Here is a 25,182-nt window from a genome sequence, read left to right on the forward strand (position 1 = left end):
CCCACTATCAGCCAGCCAGTAGCATTGCCCCCACCATCAACCAGTCAATGCAGTGCTCCCACCATCAACTAGTCAATGCAGTGCTCCCACTATCAGCCAGTCAATGGCAGTGCTCCCACTATCAGCCAGTCAATGCAGTGCTCCCACCATCAACCAGTCAATGCAGTGCTCCCACTATCAGCCAGTCAATGGCAGTGCTCCCACTATCAGCCAGTCAATGGCAGTGCTCCCACTATCAGCCAGTCAATGGCAGTGCTCCCATTATCAGCCAGTCAGTGGCAGTGCTCCCACTATCAGCCAGTCACTGACTGAGCTGATGAATGGGGATCTTCGCGCGCTGAACACGAGGTTCTCGAACACGGCCGGCTCTCTGCGCACGCGCGACCATCGCTCCGCCAGCCGAGCGCCTGATGGAATGTTCGTGAACGAGCGCGGAAGCGGCCGAGGATGTCCGGAGATTGCCGAGGAGGAAGCGCGGAGCGGAGGCTGTGAGGCGGCCGCGCTGCTTTAAGATTCGCTCTGACAACCTCCTGGACGGAAATGTCTCTGTTGTGTTACAACAAAGGCTGCGGACAGCGTTTTAATCCCGAGCTAAACAACGACGGTAAGACGAAGGGGGAACCCGAGTTGTGATGTTGGGGCTGAGTGTGAGCTGCTGAGGGCCCGGGATGGGACAGGGAGGAAACCCGCCTCCAAACACTAACTATCTCCCTCTGGTTTGCTTCCGATCATCTTCACATTCCTTATATTGATAATCAAAGAAATTAGAACTGCACCGAGTTTTGGTTTTAAATTGTATTTTAACTCTGGTAACTGTGCGATTTATAGATAATCTTGGGGTGTTCAGTCATTAAGAATTAGACCATAGAAACCCTACAGTGCAGAAGGAGGCCATTTGGCCCATCGAGTCTGCACCGACCACGATCCCACCCAGGCCCCACCCCCATATCCCTACATATTTTACCTGCTAATTCACGCATCCCAGGACACTAAGAGGCAATTCTAGCATAGCCAATCAACCTAACCCGCACATCTTTGGACTGTGGGAGGAAACCGGAGCACCCGGAGGAAACCCACGCAGACACGAGGAGAACGTGCAAACTCCACACAGACTGTGACCCAAGCCGGGAATCGAACCCAGGTCCCTGGAGCTGTGAAGCAGCAGTGCTAACCACTGTGCTACCGTGCATTATGTATATACATTTGTTTAGGAGCTGATTATGTAAACTTTTCACCCATGACATTACCAAAGCTGAATCTCCCACTATCAACATCCCACGGTTAACATTGACCAGAAACTGAACTGTGCTGGCCGTATAAATTTTTATTTATTATTGTCACAAGTAGGCTTACATTAACACTGCAATTAAGTTACTGTGAAAATCCCCTAGTTGCCGCTCTCTGGCACCTGTTCAGGTACACCGAGGGAGAATTTAGCATAGCCAATACATCTAACCAGCATGTCTTTCGGACTGAGAGGAAACCAAAGCAGACAGGGGGAGGACGTACAGACTCCGCACAGACAGTGACTCAAGCCGGGAATTGAACTCGGGTACAAGAGCAGGTTAGCAACTAGGAATACTGTGAGTAACTTGTCTCCTGATTCCATGAAGCCTGCCTCCAAAGCATAAGTCAGGAGTGTGATGGAATATTCTCCACTTGCCGAGATGATTGTAGTGCCAACAAAATTCAAGAACCTCAGCACCATAAAGCCACCTGCTAGATTGGCACAGCTTCTACAAAGAAGTGTTTCCTCTACTATTGATGCATAGTAACAGCAGTGTGTAGCATCACACATGAAGGCTCCTTAGGCGGCACCTTCCAATCCATGACTGCTATCGTCTCCAAGGACAAGGGAAGTTCCACTCCACGCCACTCACCATACTGATGTGTAAATGTATCGCCATTCCTTCACTATCACTGGGTCAAAATCTTGGAACTCACTTTCTAACGGCACTGTAAATGTACCTACACCATAAGGACTACAGCAGTTCAGGAAAGCAGCTCACCACCTACTTCTCGAGGGCAATTAGGGATGGGCATAAATGCTGGCCGAGCCAGCGATATCCACATCCCGTAAATTAAGTTTAAAGAATCAGATGGACGTCATTTGGCCTGCCATGCCCACGTTTGCTCTCTGAAAGAGCAACTCTCCTACCCTTTACTCTTTTTCTCCATAACATAAGAACATAAGAAATAGGAGCAGGAGTAGGTTATCTAGCCCCTCGAGCCTGCCCCGCCATTCAATAAGATCATGGCTGATCTGATCGTGGTTTAGTTCCACTTACCTGCCTGCTCCCCATAACCCTTAATTCCCTTATTGATCAGAAGTCTATCTACCTGTGACTTAAACATATTTAACGAGGTAGTCTCCACTGCTTCAATGGGCAGAGAATTACAGAGATTCACTACCCTCTGAGAGAAGAAGTTCCTCTTCAACTCTGTTCTAAACTGACCCCCCCTTATTTTGAGGCTGTGTCCTCTAGTTCTTGTTTCCTTTTCTAAGTGGAAAGAATCTCTCTGCCTCTACCCTGTCCAGCCCCTTCATTATCTTATATCTCTCTATAAGATCTCCCCTCAGCCTTCTAAACTCCAACAAGTACAGGCCCAATCTACTCAATCTCTCCTCATAAGCTAACCCCCTCATCTCCGGCATCAACCTGGTGAACCTTCTCTGCACTCCCTCCAAGGCCAATACATCCTTTCGCAAATAAGGAGACCAAAACTGCACACAGTACTCTAGTTGCGGCCTCACCAGTACCTTGTACAATTGCAGCAAGACCTCCCTGCTTTTATACTCCCCTTCGCGATAAAGGCCAACATGCCTTCTTGATCACCTGCTGCACCTGCAGACTGAGTTTTTGCAATTCGTGCACAAGGACCCCCAGGTCCCTCTGCACAGTAGCAAGTTGTAATTTTTCACCATTTAAATAATAGTCCATTTTACTATTATTCCTTCCAAAGTGGATAACCTCACTTGTCAACGTTATACTCCATCTGCCAGATCCTCGCTCACTGACTTAGCCTATCCAAATCTCTCTGCAGACTTTCCGCATCCTCCACGCAATTCGCTTTCCCACTCATCTTTGTGTCATCCGCAAACTTTGTTACCCTACACTCGGTCCTCTCCTCCAGATCGTCGATGTATATGGTAATCAGTTGAGACCCCAGCACCGATCCCTGCAGCACGCCACTAGTCACCAACTGCCAACCAGAAAAGCACCCATTTATTCCAACTCTCTGCTTCCTGTTAGATAGCAATCCTCAATCCACGCTAACACTTTACCCCCAACTCCGTGTACCTTAATCTTCTGCAGCAACCTTTTGTGAGGCACCTTATCGAACACCTTCTGGAAATCTAAAAACACCACATCCACCGGTTCCCCTCTGTCAACTGCACTCGTTACATCTTCATAAAAATCCAGTAAATTCGTCAAACACGACTTTCCCTTCATGAATCCATGCTGCGTCTGCTTGATCGAACCATTTTTTTCCAGGTGTCCTGCTATTTCTTCTTTAATGATGGATTCCAGCAATTTCCCAACTACGGACGTTAAGCTAACCGGCCTGTAGTTACCCGCCTTTTGTCTACCTCCTTTTTTAAACAGTGGCGTCGCATTAGCTGTTTTCCAATCAGCTGGCACTTCCCCAGAGTCCAGTGAAATTTTGATAAATTACAACCAACGCATCTGCTATTACTTCTGCCATTTCTTTCAGTACCCTGGGATGCATTCCATCCGGGCCTGGGGACTTGTCTACCTTTAGTCCCATTAGCCTACCAAGCACTACCTCTTTAGTAATAGTAATCGTTTTAAGGACCTCACTCCCTACAGTCCCACGACCGTCAATTTTCAGTAAGCTATTTGTGTCCTCTACCGTGAAGACCGACACAGAAAACTTGTTTAAGGCCTCGGCCATTTCCTCGTTTCCCATTATTAAATCCCCCTTCTCGTCTTCTAAGGGTCCAACATTTACTTTAGCTACTCTTTTCCTTTTTATATATTTGTAAAAACTTTTCCTATCAGTTTTTGTATTTTGTGCTAGTGTTGTTTCATAATCTATCTTTCCTTTATCGCTTTCTTAGTAGTTCTTTGTTGTTTTTTAAAGCTTTCCCAATCTTCTAATTCCCCACTAGTTTTGGCCACTCTGTACGCATCGGTTTTTAATTTAATACTCTCCTTTATTTCCTCAGTTATCCACGGCTGGTTATCCCTTTTCTTCCATTCCTTTTTTATCACAGGAATATATTTTTGCTGAGTACTGAGAAAAATCTCCTTAAAAATCCGCCACTGTTGCTCAGCTGTCCTACCAACTAGTCTGCGCTCCCAGTCTATATTAGCCAATTCTGCCCTCATCCTATTGTACTCCCCTCTGTTCAAGCAGAGAACACTGGTTTGGGACCCTGCTTTCTCACCCTCCATTTGTATTAGAAATTCAACCATATTGTGATCACTCATTCCAAGAGGATCCCTCACAAGAAGATCATTAATTTTACCTGTCTCATTTCACAGGACCAGATCCAAGATAACTCGCTCCATCGTAGGTTTTGTAACATACTGTTCGAGGAAACTATCCCGACAGCATTCTAAGAACTCTTCCTCAAGTCCACCGCGTCCGACTTGAGTCAACCAATCAAAATGCAGGTTAAAATCCCCCATGATTATTGCTGTTCCGTTTTTGCACGCATCCATCATTTGCTTGTTTATAGCCCGACCCACCTCAAAGTTATTATTTGGGGGCCTATAGACCACGCCCACCAGTGACTTTCTCCCCTTACTATTCCTTATCTCCACCCACAACGATTCCACATTCTGCTCCTTGGAGCCTATATCGTCTCTCGCTACTGCCTTGATGTTATCTTTAATTAACAGAGCTACCCCACCTCCTTTTCCTTCCTGTCTATCCTTCTGAAATGTCTGATACCTCTGGATATTCAGTTCCCAGTCCTGGTCACCCTGCAACCACGTTTCTGTAATGGCCACTAGATCATACCCATTTGTACTGATTTGTGCCATCAACTCATTCACTTTGTTTCGAATGCTACGTGCATTCAGGTAAAGTGTCTTTATGCTAGCCTTTATATGGACCCGATTTGTTTGCATTCTTTTGATTGCACGCTCTGTCCCTACCTGTCGCAAACTGGTTATCCTTCCCCAGACCATCTCCTTGCACTGCGTTGACCACCTCCCTTTTTGTGTTTGTCACCTTTTTTACTCTGCCTGAGCCCTTGACTCCTTTAACTAGATGAATGTCCTCATCATTAACCTGCACTCGTACCCTCTCCTTTACCTCTGATTTTGTAATTCCCCACACCCCTGAACCGTGCCCCCCCCCCCCTATTTAGTTTAAAGCCCTATTTACAGCCCTGGTTATACGATTCACCAGGACTCTGGTCCCAGCACGATTCAGACGAAGACCATCCCATCTGAACAGGTCCCATCTTCCCCAATACTGTGCCAATGTCCCATGAATTCAAACCCATTCCTCCCACACCAATCACCTTGTTGGTTCTGCTTTTTAATTTGGCTCCTAGCTTTTCATACTCCCTCTGCAGAACCTTTGTTCCTGTTCTGCCTATGCCATTGGCACCTATGTGGACCACTACAACTGGATTCTTGCCCTCCCACTCCAAGTTCCTCTGCAGCCCAGATAAGATATCCTGGACCCGAGCACCAGGCAGGCAACACAACCTTCGGGATTCTCGATCCTGGTCACAAAGAACAGTATCAATACCCCTAACTACACTATCCCCAATTACCACTACATTTCTTTTTTCTTCCTCCATCTGAACGGCTCCCTGTAACACGGTGCCGTGGGCAGTTTGCTCGTCCTCCTTGCAGTCCCCGTTCCCGTCCACACTGGGAGCAAGAATCTCATAACACTACAAATGTTTCTATTCAGATAATTCTCTTGATCCCTTTTGACAGCTACAATTAAATCTGCCTTTCGGATTGGAACCAGTTGCTATTTTTATGACTGTTTCCCAGGCGAGGTTCCCCAAATTTGTTATCCCAGATAAGATCCCTCAATTTGTTAAATTCCAGATGGTATATCCCCAAATTGCCCTGGGTGAGGAGGGATGAGCTGGTTCCCTTTCTTCATTCAATCCTCTGTTACTTGCAATAAGGTTAATTTTCAAAGGATCCCTTCTGGATACCTTTTCCCAGCCCAATATATTTCTGTTTTAAAAGGAGCCAATTTAAAGAGAGAGAGGTTATTTGCTACTCAAGAGCTAATGGTGGCACAGTGGTTAGCACTGCTGTCTCACAGCTCCAGGGACCTGGATTCTATTCCTGGCTTGGGTCACTGTCTATGTGGAGTTTGCACATTCTCCTCGTGTCTGCGTGGGTCTCCTCTGGGTGCTCAGTCCAAAGATGTGCGGGTTAGGTTGATTGTCCGTGCTAAATTGCCCCATAGTGTCCCGGGATGTGTAGGTTAGGGGGATTAGCGAGGTAAATATGTGCGCCTACAGGGATAGGGCCTGGGTGGGATTGTTGTCGGTACAGACTCGATGGGCCCAATGACCTCCTATACTGTAGGGATTCTATGTTGTATGATTCTCAATGCAAGAAGAGTGATAGAGCATGTGTATATTCACACAGACTAGAAATGAGAATTGAGTCCAAAAGTTTTTTTAAAAAATGAATCAGTCTTGAGATGTCCATTTGTGATTCCAGTAGTGCTGGTGATGGTCAGTTTTGAGATTCTAATGTTCTGCAATTTAGCTGAGAAGCTGCCCTGCTTTCTTTTCAGCTGTGGCTCTGTCGACTTGGTTTACTTCAGCAATGTGAGAGTTACCTGCAAAACCTTTTGCAGGATTCTGCTGCTGTCTTTCCTTCTGTGATCCACACGCTGACTAAGTTTTGCAGTTGGCTTTTATCCCAGGATGGCTCAAGTCTGGAACATTGCTCACAGGATCTCTTTCCTGCTGGGATGATAATCAGCTCCCAGGAGATGACATTTAGTTTCTGAATGGCTTTTGTACTTTTGATGAATCCTTGTCTGAAAGCAGGGTGTGATTGCCTTGTCTTTCTATGATTCCATGAGCAAGTGACGCCTCATCAATAATCTGCTCAATAATGCAGAATGATACTCGGCTCCTGACCTCATCACAGAGCTACACACACAATCTGAATGTCAAAGAAGAGGTGAGGGTATGTATCCTCACCATTAAGGCAGCATTGAACCCAGGATGGCAACATGCAGCCCTGGCAAATTTGAAGTCAGTGGCACACGCCAAGAAAGATGGCTGTGGCCTATAATGTCCATTTTAAAACCACAGGTCTTATTCAAAAGTTCAGTAAATCCGTATGTAATTGGGGTTTTCCTCCATCATCATAACACTACTTTTTTTTTTTACCATTTTGATCTAGTTCTCAAAATCATCTGCCAGTGGGAAGTTTCTCCCTATTTATCCTCTTCAGACCCTTCATGGTTTTGAACACCTGTCAAATCTCCTGTCAACTTTCCCGTGTAGTATAGCCCCATGTTCTCCAATATATCCACATAACTAGAAGTACCTCATCCCTGGAGCCATTCTTGTAAATCTTCACTGTATCTAATGCCTTCAAATCCTTAAAAGTGTGGTGCCTACAATTGGACACGGTGGACACAATTGATGCCAAACCAGCATTTTATAAAGTTTCACAATTACTTCCTTGCTTTTATACTCTATGCCCCTATTTATAAAGCCCAGGATCTTGTTTGCTTAATTAACCACTTTCTTAACCTTAAATAATTTATACCCACAAGCATTCACCTTTTTTAAGATGTTACACTTTAGCCTCTCCTCATTCTTCCTGCCAAAAAGCTATCACTTCACTGCAAAAAAAAATTGTCTCACGTAACATTTGCAATTCCCCAGTCCTCAACTACCACACCATTACCTACTGGAAGATTATTGCCAGTGACCTTTACTTCCAACTTTACTTCCCTCAGATTATCAGATCTGGTATGGGTGACTTAAATACAGCTAGCCTTTCTAAGACCATCTCTGTCATTTGTTTCGAGCCCATCCAGTGTCTCAAGAACCTCTTCTCACAATGACTTTGACATAAGAACATAAAAAATAGGAGCAGGAGTAGGCCATCTAGCCCTCGAGCCTGCCCCGCCATTCAATAAGATCATGGCTGATCTAATATAACCCTTAATTCCCTTATTATCTACTTGTGACTTAAACATATTTAATGAGGTACCCTCCACTGCTTCAATGGGTAGAGAATTCCAGAGATTCACTACTCTCTGAGAGAAGAAGTTCCTCCTCAACTCTGTTCTAAACTGACTCCCCCTTATTTTGAGGCTGTGTCCTCTAGTTCTTGTTTCCTTTCTAAGTGGAAAGAATCTCTCTGCCTCTACCCTGTCTAGCCCCTTCATTATCTTATATGTCTCTATAAGATCTTCCCTCAGCCTTCTAAACTCCAACAAGTACAGGCCCAATCTACTCAATCTCTCCTCATAAGCTAACCCCCTCATGTCCGGTATCAACCTGGTGAACCTTCTCTGTACTCCCTGCAAGGCCAGTATATCCTTCCGCAAATAAGGGGACCAAAATTGCACACACTACTCTAGTTGCGGCCTCACCAGTACCTTGTACAATTGCAGCAAGACCTTCCTGCTTTTATACTCCATCCCTCTCGCGATAAAGGCCAACATTCCATTTGCCTCCTTGATCACCTGCTGCACCTGCAAACTGAGTTTTTGCGATTCGTGCACAAGGACCCCCAGGTCCCTCTGCACAGTAGCATGTTGTAATTTTTCACCATTTAAATAATAGTCCATTTTACTATTATTCCTTCCAAAGTGGATAACCTCACACTTGTCAACGTTATACTCCATCTGCCAGATCCTTGCCCACTCACTTAGCCTATCCAAATCTCTCTGCAGACTTTCCGCATCCTCCACGCAATTCGCTTTCCCACTCATCTTTGTGTCATCCGTAAACTTTGTTACCCTACTCTCAGTCCCCTCCTCCAGATCGTCTATGTATATGGTAAACAGTTGAGGCCCCAGCACCGATCCCTGCGGCACGCCACTAGTCACCAACTGCCAACCAGAAAAGCACCCATTTATTCCAACTCTCTGCTTCCTGTTAGATAGCCAATCCTCAATCCACGCTAACACTTTACCCCCAACTCCGTGTACCTTAATCTTCTGCAGTAACCTTTTGTGAGGCACCTTATCGAATGCCTTCTGGAAATCCAAAAACACCATATCCACCGGTTCCCCTCTGTCAACTGCACTCGTTACATCTTCATAAAAATCCAGTAAATTCGTCAAACACGACTTTCCCTTCATGAATCCATGCTGACAACATTCTCTTCCTTGGTAAAGACAGGTGTGAAGTACTATGTGAAATACCACAGGCATGCCTTCCATCTTTTTGCATAAATTGCTTTTTTCGTCCTTAGTTGGCTCCACTCCTTTTATTATTCCTATGTCTGTAGAAGACTATTGGATTCCTTTTATGGTTAGCTACCAGTCTCTTTTCAAACTCTCGCTTTGCTTCTCATTTCGTTTTGGAATCCCCCTCTGAACATTGTATATTCAACTAGTTTATTTGACATCTGTTTATACATACCCCTTTATCACTTGTCATCCAGGGAGCTCTGGCTTTTTTTTGTTTTACCTACCCCCCCCCCCCAGGAACGTACCTTAACTGTACATAAACTCAGCTTTTTAAAGGCGACCTGTTATTCCATTAGTTTTTCCTGCCAATTTTTGTTTCCAGTTTATCTGGACCAGATTTGTTCTTGACCCGCTGAAATTGGGCTTCCGCCAATTAATTTTCATTTTGGATTGCTCCTTTTCCTTTTCTGTAGCTAACCTAAACCTTTTGATAATGTGCTTACTGTCCCATAAACATTCCCCAACTGACACTTGACCCACTTCATCTCCCAAAACCAGACCCAGCAATATGGCCTTCCTCGTTGGGCTGTATATACTGATCCACAAAATTTTCCTGAACACATTTCGGAAACTTCTTTCTCTCTGCCCTTTTATACTATTATACTAGTCTATATTGGGATGATTAAAGCCTCTATATGGCTACACTATAGTTGTTGCAACTCTCCCATTAGTTGGTGGCCTATAGAATACACCCAGAATTATGATGGTATCTCTTGTTTCTTAGCTCTACCAAATAATTTCTATCCTTGGCGACTCCAGGACATTCTTCCTCTCCACTACTAGAATTACTTTTAGTACTGAGATAAAGGCAAAATACTGCAGATGCTGGAATCTGAAACAAAAGCCGAAAATGCAAAAACAGAAACAGCTTTGATGAAGGGTCATTCTGACTCAAAACACTGGCTCTATTCCCTCTCCACAGTTGCTATCAGACCTGCTGAGATTTTCCAATATTTTCTGCTTTTGTTCCTTTTAATATTGCTGCCTTCCTTCTTTCTTCCTTGTCTTTCCGGGTTCAATTCCGGCCTTGTATGACTGCCTGTGTAGAATTTTCATGTTTTCCCGTGTCTGCGTGGGTTTCCTCCGGATGCTCCGGTTTCCTCCCACAGTTCAAAGATGCATTGGCCATGCTAAATTTTCGCTCTGTGTTCCTGAACAGGTGCCGCAGTGTGGCGACTATGGGATTTTCACAGTGACTTCATTGCAGTGTTAATGTAAGCCTATTTGTGACACTAATAAATAAACTTATAACTTACAAACTTAAGATGTGCTGGTTAGGTTGATTGGCCATGCACAATTGTCCCTTAGTGTCAGGTGGACAAGTAGGGTAAATATTTTTGGCTACAGGGATAGGTCCTGTATGGGATTGTTGCTGGTGCAGGTTTGATGGGCTGAATGGACTTTTCTGCACTGTAGGGGTTCAATGATTTCTGTGATTAGCCTCTATGATCCTAATCATCCCTAATTTCATTTCTCCAGAGCTGAAACCTCAAAATAAAAATAAATCAAACAGCGCCCATAAAAAAATACTGCTGCTATTTAGTCACAACTCCCACTAGACTGGCTGAGGTTCTAGAACACTGCCGGCTCTCTGCGCACGCGCGATCCTCGCTGCGCCAGCCGAGCGCCTGCTGGAATGTTCGAGAACGAGCGCGGAAGCGGCCGAGGATGTCCGGAGATTGCCGAGGAGGAAGCGCGGAGCGGAGGTTGTGAGGCGGCCGCGCTGCTTTAAGATTCGCTCTGACAACCTCCTGGACGGAAATGTCTCTGTTGTGTTACAACAAAGGCTGCGGACAGCGTTTTAATCCCGAGCTAAACAACGACGGTAAGACGAAGGGGGAACCCGAGTTGTGATGTTGGGGCTGAGTGTGAGCTGCTGAGGGCCCGGGATGGGACAGGGAGGAAACCCGCCTCCAAACACAAACTATCTCCCTCTGGTTTGCTTCCGTTGTGTTTACAAGTGCAGGTCAGTGAGTTCAGTGGTGAGTAACTCGCCTGATTCCCCAAGATGCCTCCACAATCCGCAAGGTATAAGTCTGGAGTGTGATGGGATATTCTCCATTTGGCAATGTTCTATAGACCAACAAATATAAGAGACAAACAGAGGAGCACACCTAAAGAGAAATCACAGGTGAGCAAGGCCTATAAAGTGGAGGGATTGGTGTCCAATCCAATTATTGATTAGGATAGTTTTAGAGTACAGGGTAAGGCAGAGATGGGATTTCTGAAATATGTTCAGGAGAACTTCCTTGATTAGTATGCTCTTTTCCATCCAGGAAAGAGGGTCAGGTGCTAGGGAATGATGTGGGCCAAATGAATGGGAGCAGAGTAGTAGTAATATGAAGTTTAGATTAATGAAGAGGAAGGAACAATCTAAAGTTGAATTTCTAGATCAGAAGAAAGCTAACTTTAATTGGATGGGGGGGGGGGATCTAGTCAGTGTAAAAATGTAAATGAAGTTTCAAAAAACGATTGAAATGTTTTAGGCACCTGCTAGGTACATTCCATTAAGATGGAAAAATGGGGTAACCAAAGCTAGAGCCTCTTGGATGATGAGGAAGATAGAGAATATAATGAATCAAAAAAGGTGTAGGCCTTATGAGGAAAGGTTGAGGGAGCTAGGGCTGTTCTCTCTGGAGCGGAGGAGGCTGAGGGGAGACTTAATAGAGGTTTATAAAATGATGAAGGGGATAGACAGAGTGAACGTTCAAAGACTATTTCCTCGGGTGGATGGAGCTATTACAAGGGGGCATAACTATAGGGTTCATGGTGGGAGATATAGGAAGGATATCAGAGGTAGGTTCTTTACGCAGAGAGTGGTTGGGGTGTGGAATGGACTGCCTGCAGTGATAGTGGAGTCAGACACTTTAGGAACATTTAAGCGGTTATTGGATAGGCACATGGAGCACACCAGGATGATAGGGAGTGGGATAGCTTGATCTTGGTTTCAGATAAAGCTCAGCACAACATCGTGGGCCGAAGGGCCTGTTCTGTGCTGTACTGTTCTATGTTCTATGTATGTTGGTGAATTCTTCAAGTGAGAATCAGGCCTGAGAATAGACTGGCAGCGTAAAAAGTAATCCAAAAGTCTTCCACTCATTACTAATTACATGCCAACTGAAAGGTGGGGTGGGGCTGGTAGGGGGCAAAGAGGGTGATATATGCTTGGTGGTTAATGAGTACTTTGTAGAGACTTTTGAGGAAGAGGATGCTGAAAAAAGTATCAGTAGAAGTCAAGATGGTATAGAGGTAATGGATGGGGTGAAGTTGTTAGGCAGCATGTATGTGATAGGCTGGCTTTGCTTAAGAATGGAGAAGTCAGCTGGACTGATGTCTTGCTCTCAGTATTCTAAGGGAAGGACCATATAAAAAGCTGGTGTTCTCCAAGGGTGACCACTGGGATTGTTGCTTTTTTTGATATGATTTGGATATTGGAATAGAGCGTAGAATTTTAAAATTTGTCAATGACATTGTTGCAATCCCAATAAAGAGCAATAATTTAAAAAATATTTAGAACTTCCCAGTGATCAACGCAAAAGATCACATGATAAGATTTCACATTTTAGACCTTCTGTAGGCAACAAACTGAAATTAATACTAACTAAATAGAGGTATGCTGTCAAAGTGCTTCGTCTTTCATTCATCAGGACAAGAGCAAGAATCTTGGCAGTTAACTTCTGTGTTCATTTATGGAATGTGGGTATTGCTGGCTAGGTCAGCATTTATTGCCCATCCCTAGTTGCCCTTGAGAAGGTGATGGTGAGCTGCCTTCTTGAGCCACTGCATTTCCTGAGATGTAGATACACCCACAGTTCTGTTGGGGTGGGAGTTCCAGGATTTTGATCCAATGACAGTGTAGGAATGGTGATATATTTCCAAGTCAGAATGGTGATGGCAGTGTCTCTATGGAAGTCCACTTACCGACCAATCAGGACCCTCATGCAGTGTAGATTGTTGTTCTCTTGCATCTGTCCTGATGCTTCGATAGCACATTTCTTTTATCAGCACTACTCAAGTTCTGTACCAAGTGAGGATTGATTGAACATTACTTAATACACAACTAATATACTAAACCACATAGAAAGTATCTCCCCTTTAGATTAATGCAGCTGAAAACCTCATTATACATTATACCAGACTCTAAACTTAAAACTATGTGTCCATGAAGAGTCTGGTCAAACTCCTCCAATGTTATCATGGTCCCTTCTCTCTTCTTCAATGTGAATTTTACGGTGGCCTTTTGAACCAAATCTTCAAAATTTCCGCTGGAAAGGCGGCGGCTAAGAGGGGATCTTATTGAAACATATAAGATGATTAGAGGTTTAGATAGGGTGGATAGTGATAGCCTTTTTCCTCTGATGGAGAAATCCAGCACGAGGGGGCATGGCTTTAAATTGAGGGGGGGTAGTTATAGAACCGATGTCAGGGGTAGGTTCTTTACCCAGAGGGTGGTGAGGGATTGGAATGCCCTGCCAGCATCAGTTGTAAATGCGCCTAGTTTGGGGGCGTTTAAGAGATCCGTAGATAGGTTCATGGACGAAAAGAAATTGGTTTAGGTTGGAGGGTCACAGTTTTTTTTTAACTGGTCGGTGCAACATCGTGGGCCGAAGGGCCTGTTCTGCGCTGTAATGTTCTATGTTCTATGTTCACTCAAAAACAGAAAATGCTGGAAATACTCAACTTCGGCAGCATCTGTGTAGAGAGCCCCCCTCTGGCTGAATTCATTCAGTATTTGCAGTATTTTGCTTTCACTCAACCCTTCTTAAGATTCCATGTTCTCTAACATTTCAAATTCCTTGTTTCCTGGATTGTGGATTTCTTCCTCGCTAGCTCTCCACTGGGTGGCTAACCCAGTGGCAGTCCTTTTTCTGTTGCCTAGCATAACAGCAACTGTTGTGGTTTCCCTCTCCCCAATTCCTTTGGTCTGACTCATTTTGAGAGTCTGTAGCAGCAAGGCCAGCTGCATTTTCTTTAGTGTCTAGGTGTAAAGTTTGCATCTGTTTTTGAATACACTTTGACCTGGGCCACATGTCCCGTGGAAAGCATGTCACATGGGCTTACACCAGGCAAAGTCAACACAACTTCCACCATTTGTTTTTCCTTGAATTAAAAGAGACGGTTTAAAACATACATTTATGAAGCCTAGCAGTCATAACAATACCAAAGACAAGTGGCAAGTGAAATTTAGCAGTGAAATGTGAGGTGATACGTTTTTCAGAAGGGATAAGGAGAGATAAAATTTCACTCTTCTGGAGTTGCAGGGACAAGGGACCTGGAGTTGCATGTTCATGGATCTTTGAAGGTGATGAGATATATTGAAAGGGTGGTTCATAAAGCATATGGGAAACATTGAGTACAAAAGCAAGGAAGTTATGCAAACCTTTATAAAGATTTTATTTGGCACAACTAGAGTCTTGTGTCCTATTCATCACACTTTTGGAATAATGATGGGCTCCATTAGAGGGTGCAGAAGAGATTTATCAGAATGATTCCAGGACTGAAAGATGAACCACAGAGATTTTAGCTACGAGATTAGATTTAAGAAGCTGAGGTTCTCCTTGAAACAAAGGAGATTGAGGGGAGATGTGATGGGTGGTCTACAAGATATGACAGGTTTGGTCAAGGTACACAAAAGCTCTCCCCATCAGCTGATGGTACTTGGGAACAAAGTTTTATGGTTTTGGACAAGGGATGCAAGGAGATATGCCCAAGAAGTTGGTGGAAATGGAGATGATCAAATTGGATAGGTACTTGCAGAGCTATTGAGCAAGAAACTGAAGAACCAGCATGGACTTGATTGGCTGCTTCTACTGTAATGACCCAGACTTTGGGATCTTGATGATTTTTCACATATAATAAAACATATGTCACTGGTATTACTTTTTAATATCAAAACTCAAACCCATTTGTATCCACTATGTAACCTATTGCCCTGAATGCTTGGGACAAGGGCATTTCTGGATTAGAATGTCAGAATTCCTAACCACAAGTGTGTGGAACAAATATAAATAAGTGACCTGAGACATAAAGCAATGATAAAACATTATGATGCACTAAAATGATATTTATCCGAATACTGTCTTCCATATTTCCATAGTTCTACACTACCAAAATACCAATTGGCTGGTGTATCCTCAGCCTTGTGCTATAATAGAAGCATAATAAGGACATGAGAAGGGATAGATTGGTGGCTCTGTCACTGAAGGTCTCCTTCCCACAAGTATCCACTTACCAGTGTCTACAGACCAAAAGGTGAATCAGTTTTATAGTTGTTGGTGCTTCTGAAAACTACTGCTAGATGATGTTGGGGAAATATGATGGCTACTGAGAGGAGACTGTTGTTCGCTTATCGTAGGAAATAGTTTTGCCTCTATCACCGAAGGCCACCACTTTTAATTTCTTGACAACTGATTCATAATCTTGCAATTGGACCATCCAAATAAAGAAAGCAGACAGTGGAAAATAACTCTCTGCATGTTTTTTTAAAAAATCACTTCACTTGAGGTACTATATTATCCCTTCGCTTTAAGCAAAAATGTGCATGTTTCTTCTCGGCCTTTTGGCTAAGATCAAGTGTAGTATCGACATGCTGTGCTTGGTTGAATTCATTAGGTTACATTTTAGCTTCATTTGAAGCAATTTTTAAAAGTGGCATCTCGGCCTTTTGGCTAAGATGCAAATGAGATCAAGCCTTGGAGGAGGAGCTATGCCTACTCCAACCTGACATAGAACATAGAAATCCTACAGTGCAGAAAGAGACCATTTGGCCCATCGAGTCTGCACTGACCACAATCCCACCCAGGCCTACCCCCTTATCCCTACATATTTACCCGCTAATCCCCCTAACCTACACATCTCAGGACACTAAGTGGCCATGCTAAAATTGCCCATCAACCTAACCGCACATCTTTGGACTGTGGGAGGAAACCGGAGCACCCGGAGGAAACCCACGTAGACACGAGGAGAATGTGCAAACTCCACACAGACAGTGACCCAAGCCGGGAATCGAACCCAGGTCTCTGGAGCTGTGAAGCAGCAGTGCTAACCACTGTGCTACCGTGCCGCCCCTGTCTGCTTCACAGCTGATCCAATCTGCATGGATCATGTATATCAAGCCCAAGACAGGAGGTGAGATCCCTGTCTTGTCAGCTTGGATGGGGAATGTCTCAACTTGTTGAGACTCTGAATTGGACTTGATTTGATTGAATTGGAATAAAAACAACAAAAAAGTGTTGCAAGATTCTTATTTTAGTAGTAATTGATTCTTCGAGAACAAAATTTGAGTCAACCTGGGTAACTTAAGAGGGAGATACTATACAGAGATTTCACGTGGATAAAGGGGACCACTGGCCACCTGGATTCTTTCCTTTTGATTCAACATATTTCCTACATCCTACCTGCACCTATTCCTAACTCCTGGTCAGCAGTAGGAGTTAATGTTTCTTTTTTTTTCTCCTTTCTACAAGCAGTTCTTTAGAAAGTTCACAGATTAGAATACAATCCCCGTAGTTCTTTATCATTGGAACCTGACTCTAATTTGGGAAAATGTGAGTTTACAATTGAATTATTTATTGCAGTCTGAGAGTCACAAGGGCTAATGAAAAATAATTCCAGACAGTGGATATTCTTGGTTTTGGAGGTCTGGACTCCAGAGGTAACTGTGTGTTTGGGAACATAAATGAGACACCGGAGGTGGGGTGGGGGTTGCGATCTTATGAAAAACAAATTTCAAAGTCCAGAATGAGCATGAAAACAGGAGAGTTTCGGATCTGTTTCTTTCAGTGACTCCAAATGTGGTAACGTATGCAATTAGTGCAAGAAAAAAACATTCAAGCTGACCCCTCCCCCCTCCCCCAATGTCCTGAGGCTGCCTGCTGTCAGTGCTAGGTGAAGAGGCAGGATTCCATGAGTGGCACCTTGCACCCCCAACACCCCGAAATGCAACATGGCCGTTTCAGTGACATCCCCCCTCACCCCCTGTAGCATGAAGCCCTGTGGTCAGAGCGACCTACTTCCTCACTCATCCTCAGTGCTGTTGCGCCTGCAGCAGACTTTTATAGAGCAGGTATTTTCCTTGCTGGTCTGAGCTGCCCCCAATGAGGCCATTAAGGTATGTGAGGTGGGATGATTGAGAGTGTAGCATGTTCATTGTATTGAAATGCATGCAAAGCATACTAATTGATGTCTCACCCATTTTGGGCGAGCTCCACATTGCGTCTGGAATTAAGATGGGAATTGTTGTGAAAATTCGTGCCCATTCCCCTTTGTTGACTCACTCCTGATTTTATGGCCTCACCTTGCTGAAAAGCGGATGAGGGCGTAAGATCACACTTTTGACAGAATGCAACTGCTGCCTCCCTGCAAGCTATTTTTTTTGCTTAATTGGGTTTATTCTCAATTAATTGCAATACAAACATAGGAGCGCTGGTGTTCAATTTCATTGAGAGTTTTGACAGTCTTCATGTATTTAGTTAAAATCCATGTGTCAATACAGGAGAATACAGAATTCTACATTGTGTGTAGCAATATGGTATAAAATACTAATTTTAAAATTTATTATTACAATCCATGATTATTTCTCATCAAAGGAAATTGTGGTATGACTTGTGCAATTTAAAAAATCCAATTGCTCCTCTATTTCAGCTGTTCAATATTCCAAAGTTATCCTGTAATGTAGGAGCTGATGGTTTAGGCTGAGTGCAACATGTCCACCTGTTCCTAACTCCTGGTCAGCAGCAGGAGTTGATGTTTCTTTTTTTTTCTCCTTTCACAAATAATTCTTTAGAAAGTTCACAGATTAGAATGCAATCTACATAATTTTTATAGAGCTGCTAATGGTCCTGAGGATGATATCAGCGAAATTATTCTCTGTAGATAGGGAAATCTGAAATGGTGAGTTTTCATGCAAAAGAGTACTTAATTGGGACAGGCTACTGATTACACTGAGTTTCCTATTTGCAGATCCATCTAAAGGGGTTGAAATATACTGGACATTTTCAGTTTTTCTGAGCCATTAGTTTTAACAATGTTTAAAATGAACATAAATGTAGCATTGTAGCAGAATAATGCTTTATGTATTAGATGGTATAACATTCTTGCACTACCCAGTACTCTTGACTTGGGTTGTTGGCTCCAGGTCTGGCAATGCCTCAATTATATGATACTCATCCTTGTTTTCAAATTCTTCTTTATCCAACTCTTACAGTCCTGCAATCCTCCCAAGGTCTCTGTACTCTCAATCTGACACCTTGCCTATCCACAGTTTTCACTGCTGCATCATTGGCAGCCATGTTAGCTAGCCCCTAATGTCTGGAATTATGCATATGTAATAAGACCCGCCCAGGCATACACCATGGGGAGGTCACGTCAGTGACCCATTGGCGCGCATACTTTGTCTCTTGACTCATTAGTAATCTCTGGAATTTCCCCCTCGACCTTTACAGCTTTCTACCTTTCTCTCCCCACATGAAAACACGGTTTAAGCTTAGCTTTTTGACTTGACCTGCTATCTCCTATGTGACTTGCAGTTTCAAGCGACATTCGATCTTTTCTGTGAGGCATTGGGAAGCTATGTGAATTACCATGATTAATGCCACTGGAGTTCCACTAGCTCAGCAATTTCTTAAAATAGCTTCTTCATTAAATGGATAATCAATGGATATTTTTCTTTTCAGAAAATGCTTGCACGTATCACCCTGGTGTACCTGTGTTTCATGATGCACTGAAGGTAGGAAATCTGTTTCCTATAATTTTCAGTTTTAAGAATTGAATAGTTTATGTACAGCTGTTGGCTGCCTAAGTTGAAATGTTGACTACTTGGTGATGTCATAGATGACTCGCATGAGAGTTTTTTTATTATCCTTAAAAGATCAACTGAAGTGATAAATATCAATATTAGCATATGGAAAATTGGGTTTTACTAGTTGTCCAAATCAGGCAGTGCATCTGTTAAATGCTAGTTATGGCATGGCAGAGTTCGCTGGCCTTTGGTTGCTGGTCAGAGCATACAAAATATAATGACAACAGCAATAAAACTAAATTTAATAATGGTGACAATTCTGAAGACTATATAAAAGTGAGAAATTGTGGATTCTAGTTTCCATGTTGAGAAGTGATGGACTATGTAGAATCTCTTCTCATGGCAGATAAAAGAATTGTTGCTACTTGCCCTTCATGAGGGAAATCGATTTTGCCTGTCCTGCACATGTGGCATCATACTTACTGGAATATTGATACTGTTCCCTTAGATGCAGAAAGTGATCGGCATTTTGTCTGCACCAGTGGCTCTTCCAATTGGTTTTGGATCCAGAGTCTCACTCTTGACAGCAGCCAAATCCTGAAATGCCTCAGTTATCCTTTTTGATAGACTGCCATTATTTGAGCTGCCTTCTGATCTTTCATCCTAGGGCATGAGAGTTGCAGTCTTACAGGTCCCCATTTGTCTCCTGATTGGGGATCAGTTGCATGCTACAATTCAGCCACCACCTGCTGTCTTGGTTGACACAATTCCAATATTCCCCCTTGATGTTTGTATTGAACACCATAACAGACCCCCAATAATTATGCATGTCAGCTTGGAGCTTCATGACTCACTAGTTTATGGCCACCTTAGCTAGTCTCTTTGAAAAGTGCTAATATCCTTCAATCTGGTTCGAGTCTCCTTTACCCCCAGAATTAGTATTGAACTGATGAGTTCGCTGGCCTTTGGTTGCTGGCTTAATCCAGAGCTAAATCTCCACAGTAATGCTTGCAATGGGCAAGCTGGGTGACTCAGAATAGAGCCTGATGATGGCAAAGAAATGCACTTTGTGTCGTGAAGGGAGAGAGTGGCTTTAGTGGTTTTTTTTGCCCTCATCTGCCAGCTCAGTAGGGGAAGGTGATTGAAAAGGACAAGGTGCTCTTCCTTCTGATTCTCGAGTCTTCTGCTCCCATGTTTTTACCAGTGACCCACAATCCTCCACCTCCTGGGCCACAGTCTTTTGAACCTGGATCTCTTGGATTTCAGTCTCATTGTGGGAATGGGGGCACTCCTCTCTCAGAATATGGAACGATAGCATTCATTAAAACTCCTGTAAAGCAGCAATTGCTTGTCTCTACTATCTTAGCTTGCCCAATACAAAAATTATAAGACATTCTGTTTTGAAAACTTTGCTGTCTTTAACAAATTGCTTTTCAAAATATTCTGTATGGAGAACCCTGTACAAATGTTCCTTTCATTAAAATTACATTCCAATTTCTGAGAGAAATTTAAGAATTTGTAAACTCTTGAATGAAGCACAGCACTGGCGTAGCAACAAGTGCTTTTGTATATAATAAGCAGCTGTGCTGTCTTGAAGGCAGTGGAGGTGCCACTTCATGTCTCTGCCATCTCCCTCCACCTAGCTTCATGTACCACATTGGTTTCGTTTAAACCATACTGTTTTTTTAACACAGAACTTGCATTTCCAACATCATGGTTTTCATTTATATTGCCAGTGACAAAATGCACATTACTTTCCCATTTAATTTTGGTGTAACTTATTGGCTTGGGAAATTTCACGCTATAATTCTGATACCTGAAATTAGCGTAGTTACTATGTGTTGAAGTAGAGCTCCCCCAAAAAGCTCCAGCTGAAGGATGCAGTATAATTTGGAGATGCCACGAGTGGATATATTTAGGATTCAAAGTAACTCATTGGACAGTAGTTCTTATTTTAAAAGCTATTCTGCTTCAATTGCAGGTTATGTTTAAGATCAGGGTTAATATGACTCAATACAGTAAAAGTCAAATTCATTATAGACAATTTAAGGTTTTTCCACCCGAGATCAATATTTTGCATTTCCCTTTAAATCTGGCATTCTTCTGAAACTACCTCTCAGTAGTTGTTATAAACTTCCACCACTGGCATACAAAATGCTGAGATCATGACTGACATGCTTTTAAAGTAAATTTAGCAAAAATAACAATTGCTTGCATTATTATGTGACTTGTAAGGTTTTTTTGTTCTGCAGGGTTGGTCTTGTTGTAAGAGACGCACTAGAGATTTCTCTGATTTCTTGAATATTGTGGTAAGTTTCTTTCAGATGTTGCTGAAATATTTTCATTCCTTTGCTGTTTGATTTGAACTCCTTTACTTCCTGATGTCATGACAGCCTGGAAGTTTGATACCGATAAACTTTTGTGGGGCAAAGCATAGAAATTAAAAGCAGAGGCGCGATATTCAACATGAAGTCTGGTCCCAGTATATGGCTTAACACACACAACAAATAAATTGGTACAAAATTAAACTCCTTTCTGAATGCATTTGATTTATTTCTCCCTCCCCTGATAGCCTGCATTGGGGCCACAAAGAAGAAATCTAAACTTACCAGTGTTTTATTTATATATACATATAAAATGTTAGCCACTAAAACTTTGCATTTGTGTTCCAACTTAAATATGTTTACAATCACTGGTCTGGAGTGACCAACTTCTTTCATTTATCAAGTCCAAGCATTGCTTTTTGGTTATCTCTACTTTGCAAAAATTTAGGTTTTTTTGATTTGATTTATTATTGTCACATGTATTAGTATACAGTGAAAAGTATTGTTTCTTGCACACTAAACAAAGTATACCGTACACAGGAAAGGAAAGAATTCAGAATATAATGTCACAGTCATAGCTAGGGTGTAGAGAAAGATCAACTTAATGTGAGGTAGGTCTATTCAAAAATCTGGCAGCAGGGAAGAAGCTGTTCTTGAGTTGGTTGGTACGTGACCTCAGACTTTTGTATCTTTTTCCCGATGGAAGAAGGTGGAAGAGAGTATGTCTGAGGTGCATGGGGTCCTTGATTATGCTGGTTGCTTTTATGAGGCAGCGGGAAGTGTAGACCGTGTCCAGGGATGGGAGGTTGGTTTGAATGATGGGGCTGGGCTTCGTTCACAACCCTTTATAATTTATTGCAGTCTTGGACAGAGCAAGAGCCATACCAAGCTGTGATACAACTGGAAAGAATGCTTTCTATGGTGCATCTGTAGAAGTTGGTTAGAGTTGTAGCGGACGTGCCAAATTTCCTTAATCTCCTGAGGTAGAGGCATTGGTGGGCTTGCTTAACTATATCATCCGTGTGGAAGGACCAGGACAGGTTGCTGGTGATCTGGACACCTAAAAACCTGGAGCTCTTAACCATTTCTACTTTGACCCCATTGATGTAAACAGGGGCATGCCCTCCACCACACTTTTGTTTTGTTGACATTGAGGAAGAGACTATTGTCGTCGCACCAGTTCACCAGATTCTCTATCCTGTATTGTGTCTCATCATTGTTTGAGATCCGACCCACAACAGTGGTGTCGTCAGCAAACTTGGAAATTGAGTTGGAGGGGAATTTGGCCATACAGTCAAAGGTGTATAAGGAGTAGTATGGGGCTGAGCACACAGCCTTGCAGTGCACCGATGTTTAGGATGATCGTGGAGGAGGAGCCGAGCCCCAGACCACAAAGTTTGGAGATGAGTCTCGTAGGAATAATGGTGTTAAAAGCTGAACTGTAGTCTGAATAGTAGTCTGAGATGGGAGTCTTTGTTATCTAGGTATTCCAGGGTTGAGTATAGGGCCAGGGAGATGGCGTCTGCTGTGGACCTGTTGTGGTGATAGGCAAACTGTAGTGGATCCAAGCAGTCTGGAGGCAGGAATTCATTTGTGCCATGACTAACCTTTTAAAGAACTTCATAATGATGAATGTCAGAGCCACCAGACAATAGTCATTAAGGCTATTGTCTGCTTTTCTTTGGTATGATGATGGTTGTCGTCTTGAAACTGAAGGTGAACTTTATCATTAGTGGTTTCAGTGACATTTGGGGTGAAAGTTTATTTTTAACTCTGATTTACAGCAAAAATATATTTCCATTGGTTTATCCTTATGCAAACTGAAATTTGCACTCTTGTGCATGATATGAATTGGAAAGGGCAACAATTAATCTTAACACCATTTTAAACACCAGGAACATACACAGGTTAAAGCTAATGTTATTTAAATTGCAGCTAATATAGTTGCAGATATGCAAAACAGAGATATCAAGGCAGGGCAATATCTTACATGATGAACTGTTGCAAAATTATGAAGAATTTTGAACCTTTGACAGGCTTTAAAAAAGTCTTTTTGGAAATATCCCTGACAAAAGTCCCTGTGAGCCCCTCTTGTCTTTGCCTGCTGGAAATAGACAATGCAAAGCAGCACATTGAAGCTTACAATTTTCTGGTACATCCAAAGACTGATTATAAACACTCAAAATCAAAAGTGTTCTTTTTCAATAGTCTGTCATTTCGCATATTAGTTATTTCTGTCACTCAGTGTGAACAGCAGTTGCTTGTGGTAATTTGTTCTGAATTAGTTATAATTAAAATAGCTCTAAATGTCTGTCATATTTTCAGATATCAATGTTTCTAAGAGCTAAGTTGAACTAATATATATCGGTAAACAGTGTTATGTATGTCTTCCCCCCCCCCCCAAAAAAAAACAATAAGACATGGTTATCAGTAAGATATGGTTATAAGTAATTGCAATAAGACAAAAGAACCTATATGAATTCCCTAGTTGCCCTTAAAAGGTGGTAATTAAAGAGTGACATTGACTGGTTCGCAAAAAATTGCCCAGAAAAGGTTGCAATTAAAAAGTGACATTGACTGATGATATATGGCTCTGCAGTAGTCAAGGTGCACAATAAAACAGGGAAATCAGAGACAAGGTACATAGTGCCTCTTTTATTCTGGTAATGTAAGAGGTACTTGATCTGAAGAGAAGATTGCATTCTTTTCTTCCTTTCATCTTTGACATTCTCACACTGGGTCAACCTCAGACTTAATTTGAATCGTCACCATCTGGGATTACATTACATCAAGATAACCATGTCTCATTAACACACTAAAAGGGGCATCTGTTGTGTTTTGGCGATTTGAAATTTGAACACGAGCTGCTAGTGTTTACTCATTAATAATGTATTGTGGGAGTGTGACTTCACAACATTCACATATTTTGTCTCTCTGCAGTGGGGAAAGCATTCAAGTAAAGTGCCAAATCTTAAAACAATTAGAGAGCTTAGTATGTAGTCACTTTAAAGTTTGAACAACCGTAGTGCAGCAAAATCCTAATGATGTGTGTGAGCGACTATAGTTTTGGGGAAATATAGACTATTTCTGGATAGAAAGGTTTTGGAATAGAATGGCATTTAAACTTTGGGTTTTAGGTAAAAGATTGTTCAAGCTTTTTTGATGCATCAGAGATGGAAGGTAGTTAAGATAGTATTGAAGTTATTTTCCCAAATTCGGAAAACAGTTTGTGATTTCCTTGGCCTGTCTCCATAATTTAATAATGCTCACAATGCTCACAACTCCTATTGTGGAGTCAATGCTACTTGGTGGCTGGTATGCACCTTTCCTTTTGTTTGAACTCACCAAAGGTGAGGAAAGGACCAAAATGTGTTATTGTTTTTTTTTAAGGAAAGTTACTGAGGCAGATTTTCCCAGAAGGTTCAATTGTAGGAGGATAGTTCGATGCTATGTTATTCAAATTGAGCAGAGCAACCAATCCACTAATGTGGGGGAGTCGAGTACGTTCACTTGTTTTTATCATTACCAAGATGCACTCGGCTGAATCAGTAATTTGTCATGAACTTTAACAACTTGTGCACTATTTTTGCTGTTGAATGATGTGTGATTGAAGTTATAATTACTTCTGGACAACCTCTGTAGTCCTGAAAGACTGTTAGAAGTCTGGAGTGTCATTCTCTTTATTCCATGATAATTCCTTTTTTTTTAGTTTGA

The 25,182-nt window shown here is 42.5% G+C and overlaps 1 protein-coding gene and 1 pseudogene across 2 annotated transcripts in view; both read left to right on the forward strand.

The window, feature by feature from the left end:
- The first annotated feature begins 405 nt into the window (after positions 1-405).
- The window catches only part of LOC144499632 (cysteine and histidine-rich domain-containing protein 1-like), a 44,064-nt gene continuing 19,287 nt past the window's right edge, over positions 406-25,182 (forward strand). Inside the window, exons 1-4 of one of the 2 annotated variants that reach the window (XM_078221806.1) lie at positions 444-604; positions 10,885-11,230; positions 19,080-19,132; positions 21,397-21,453. In XM_078221806.1, coding sequence (XP_078077932.1) covers positions 11,167-11,230; positions 19,080-19,132; positions 21,397-21,453 — 174 coding nt within the window. In that variant the 5' untranslated portion in view covers positions 444-604; positions 10,885-11,166. Of the gene's footprint in view, positions 605-10,884; positions 11,231-19,079; positions 19,133-21,396; positions 21,454-25,182 lie in introns of both variants that reach the window. The other variant, XM_078221807.1, reaches the window with a different exon arrangement.
- Positions 15,949-16,091, forward strand: LOC144500178 (U2 spliceosomal RNA; annotated as a pseudogene).

The sequence above is a fragment of the Mustelus asterias genome, chromosome 10, assembly GCF_964213995.1.
Source record: "Mustelus asterias chromosome 10, sMusAst1.hap1.1, whole genome shotgun sequence".
Classification (NCBI taxonomy): Eukaryota; Metazoa; Chordata; class Chondrichthyes; order Carcharhiniformes; family Triakidae; genus Mustelus; species Mustelus asterias.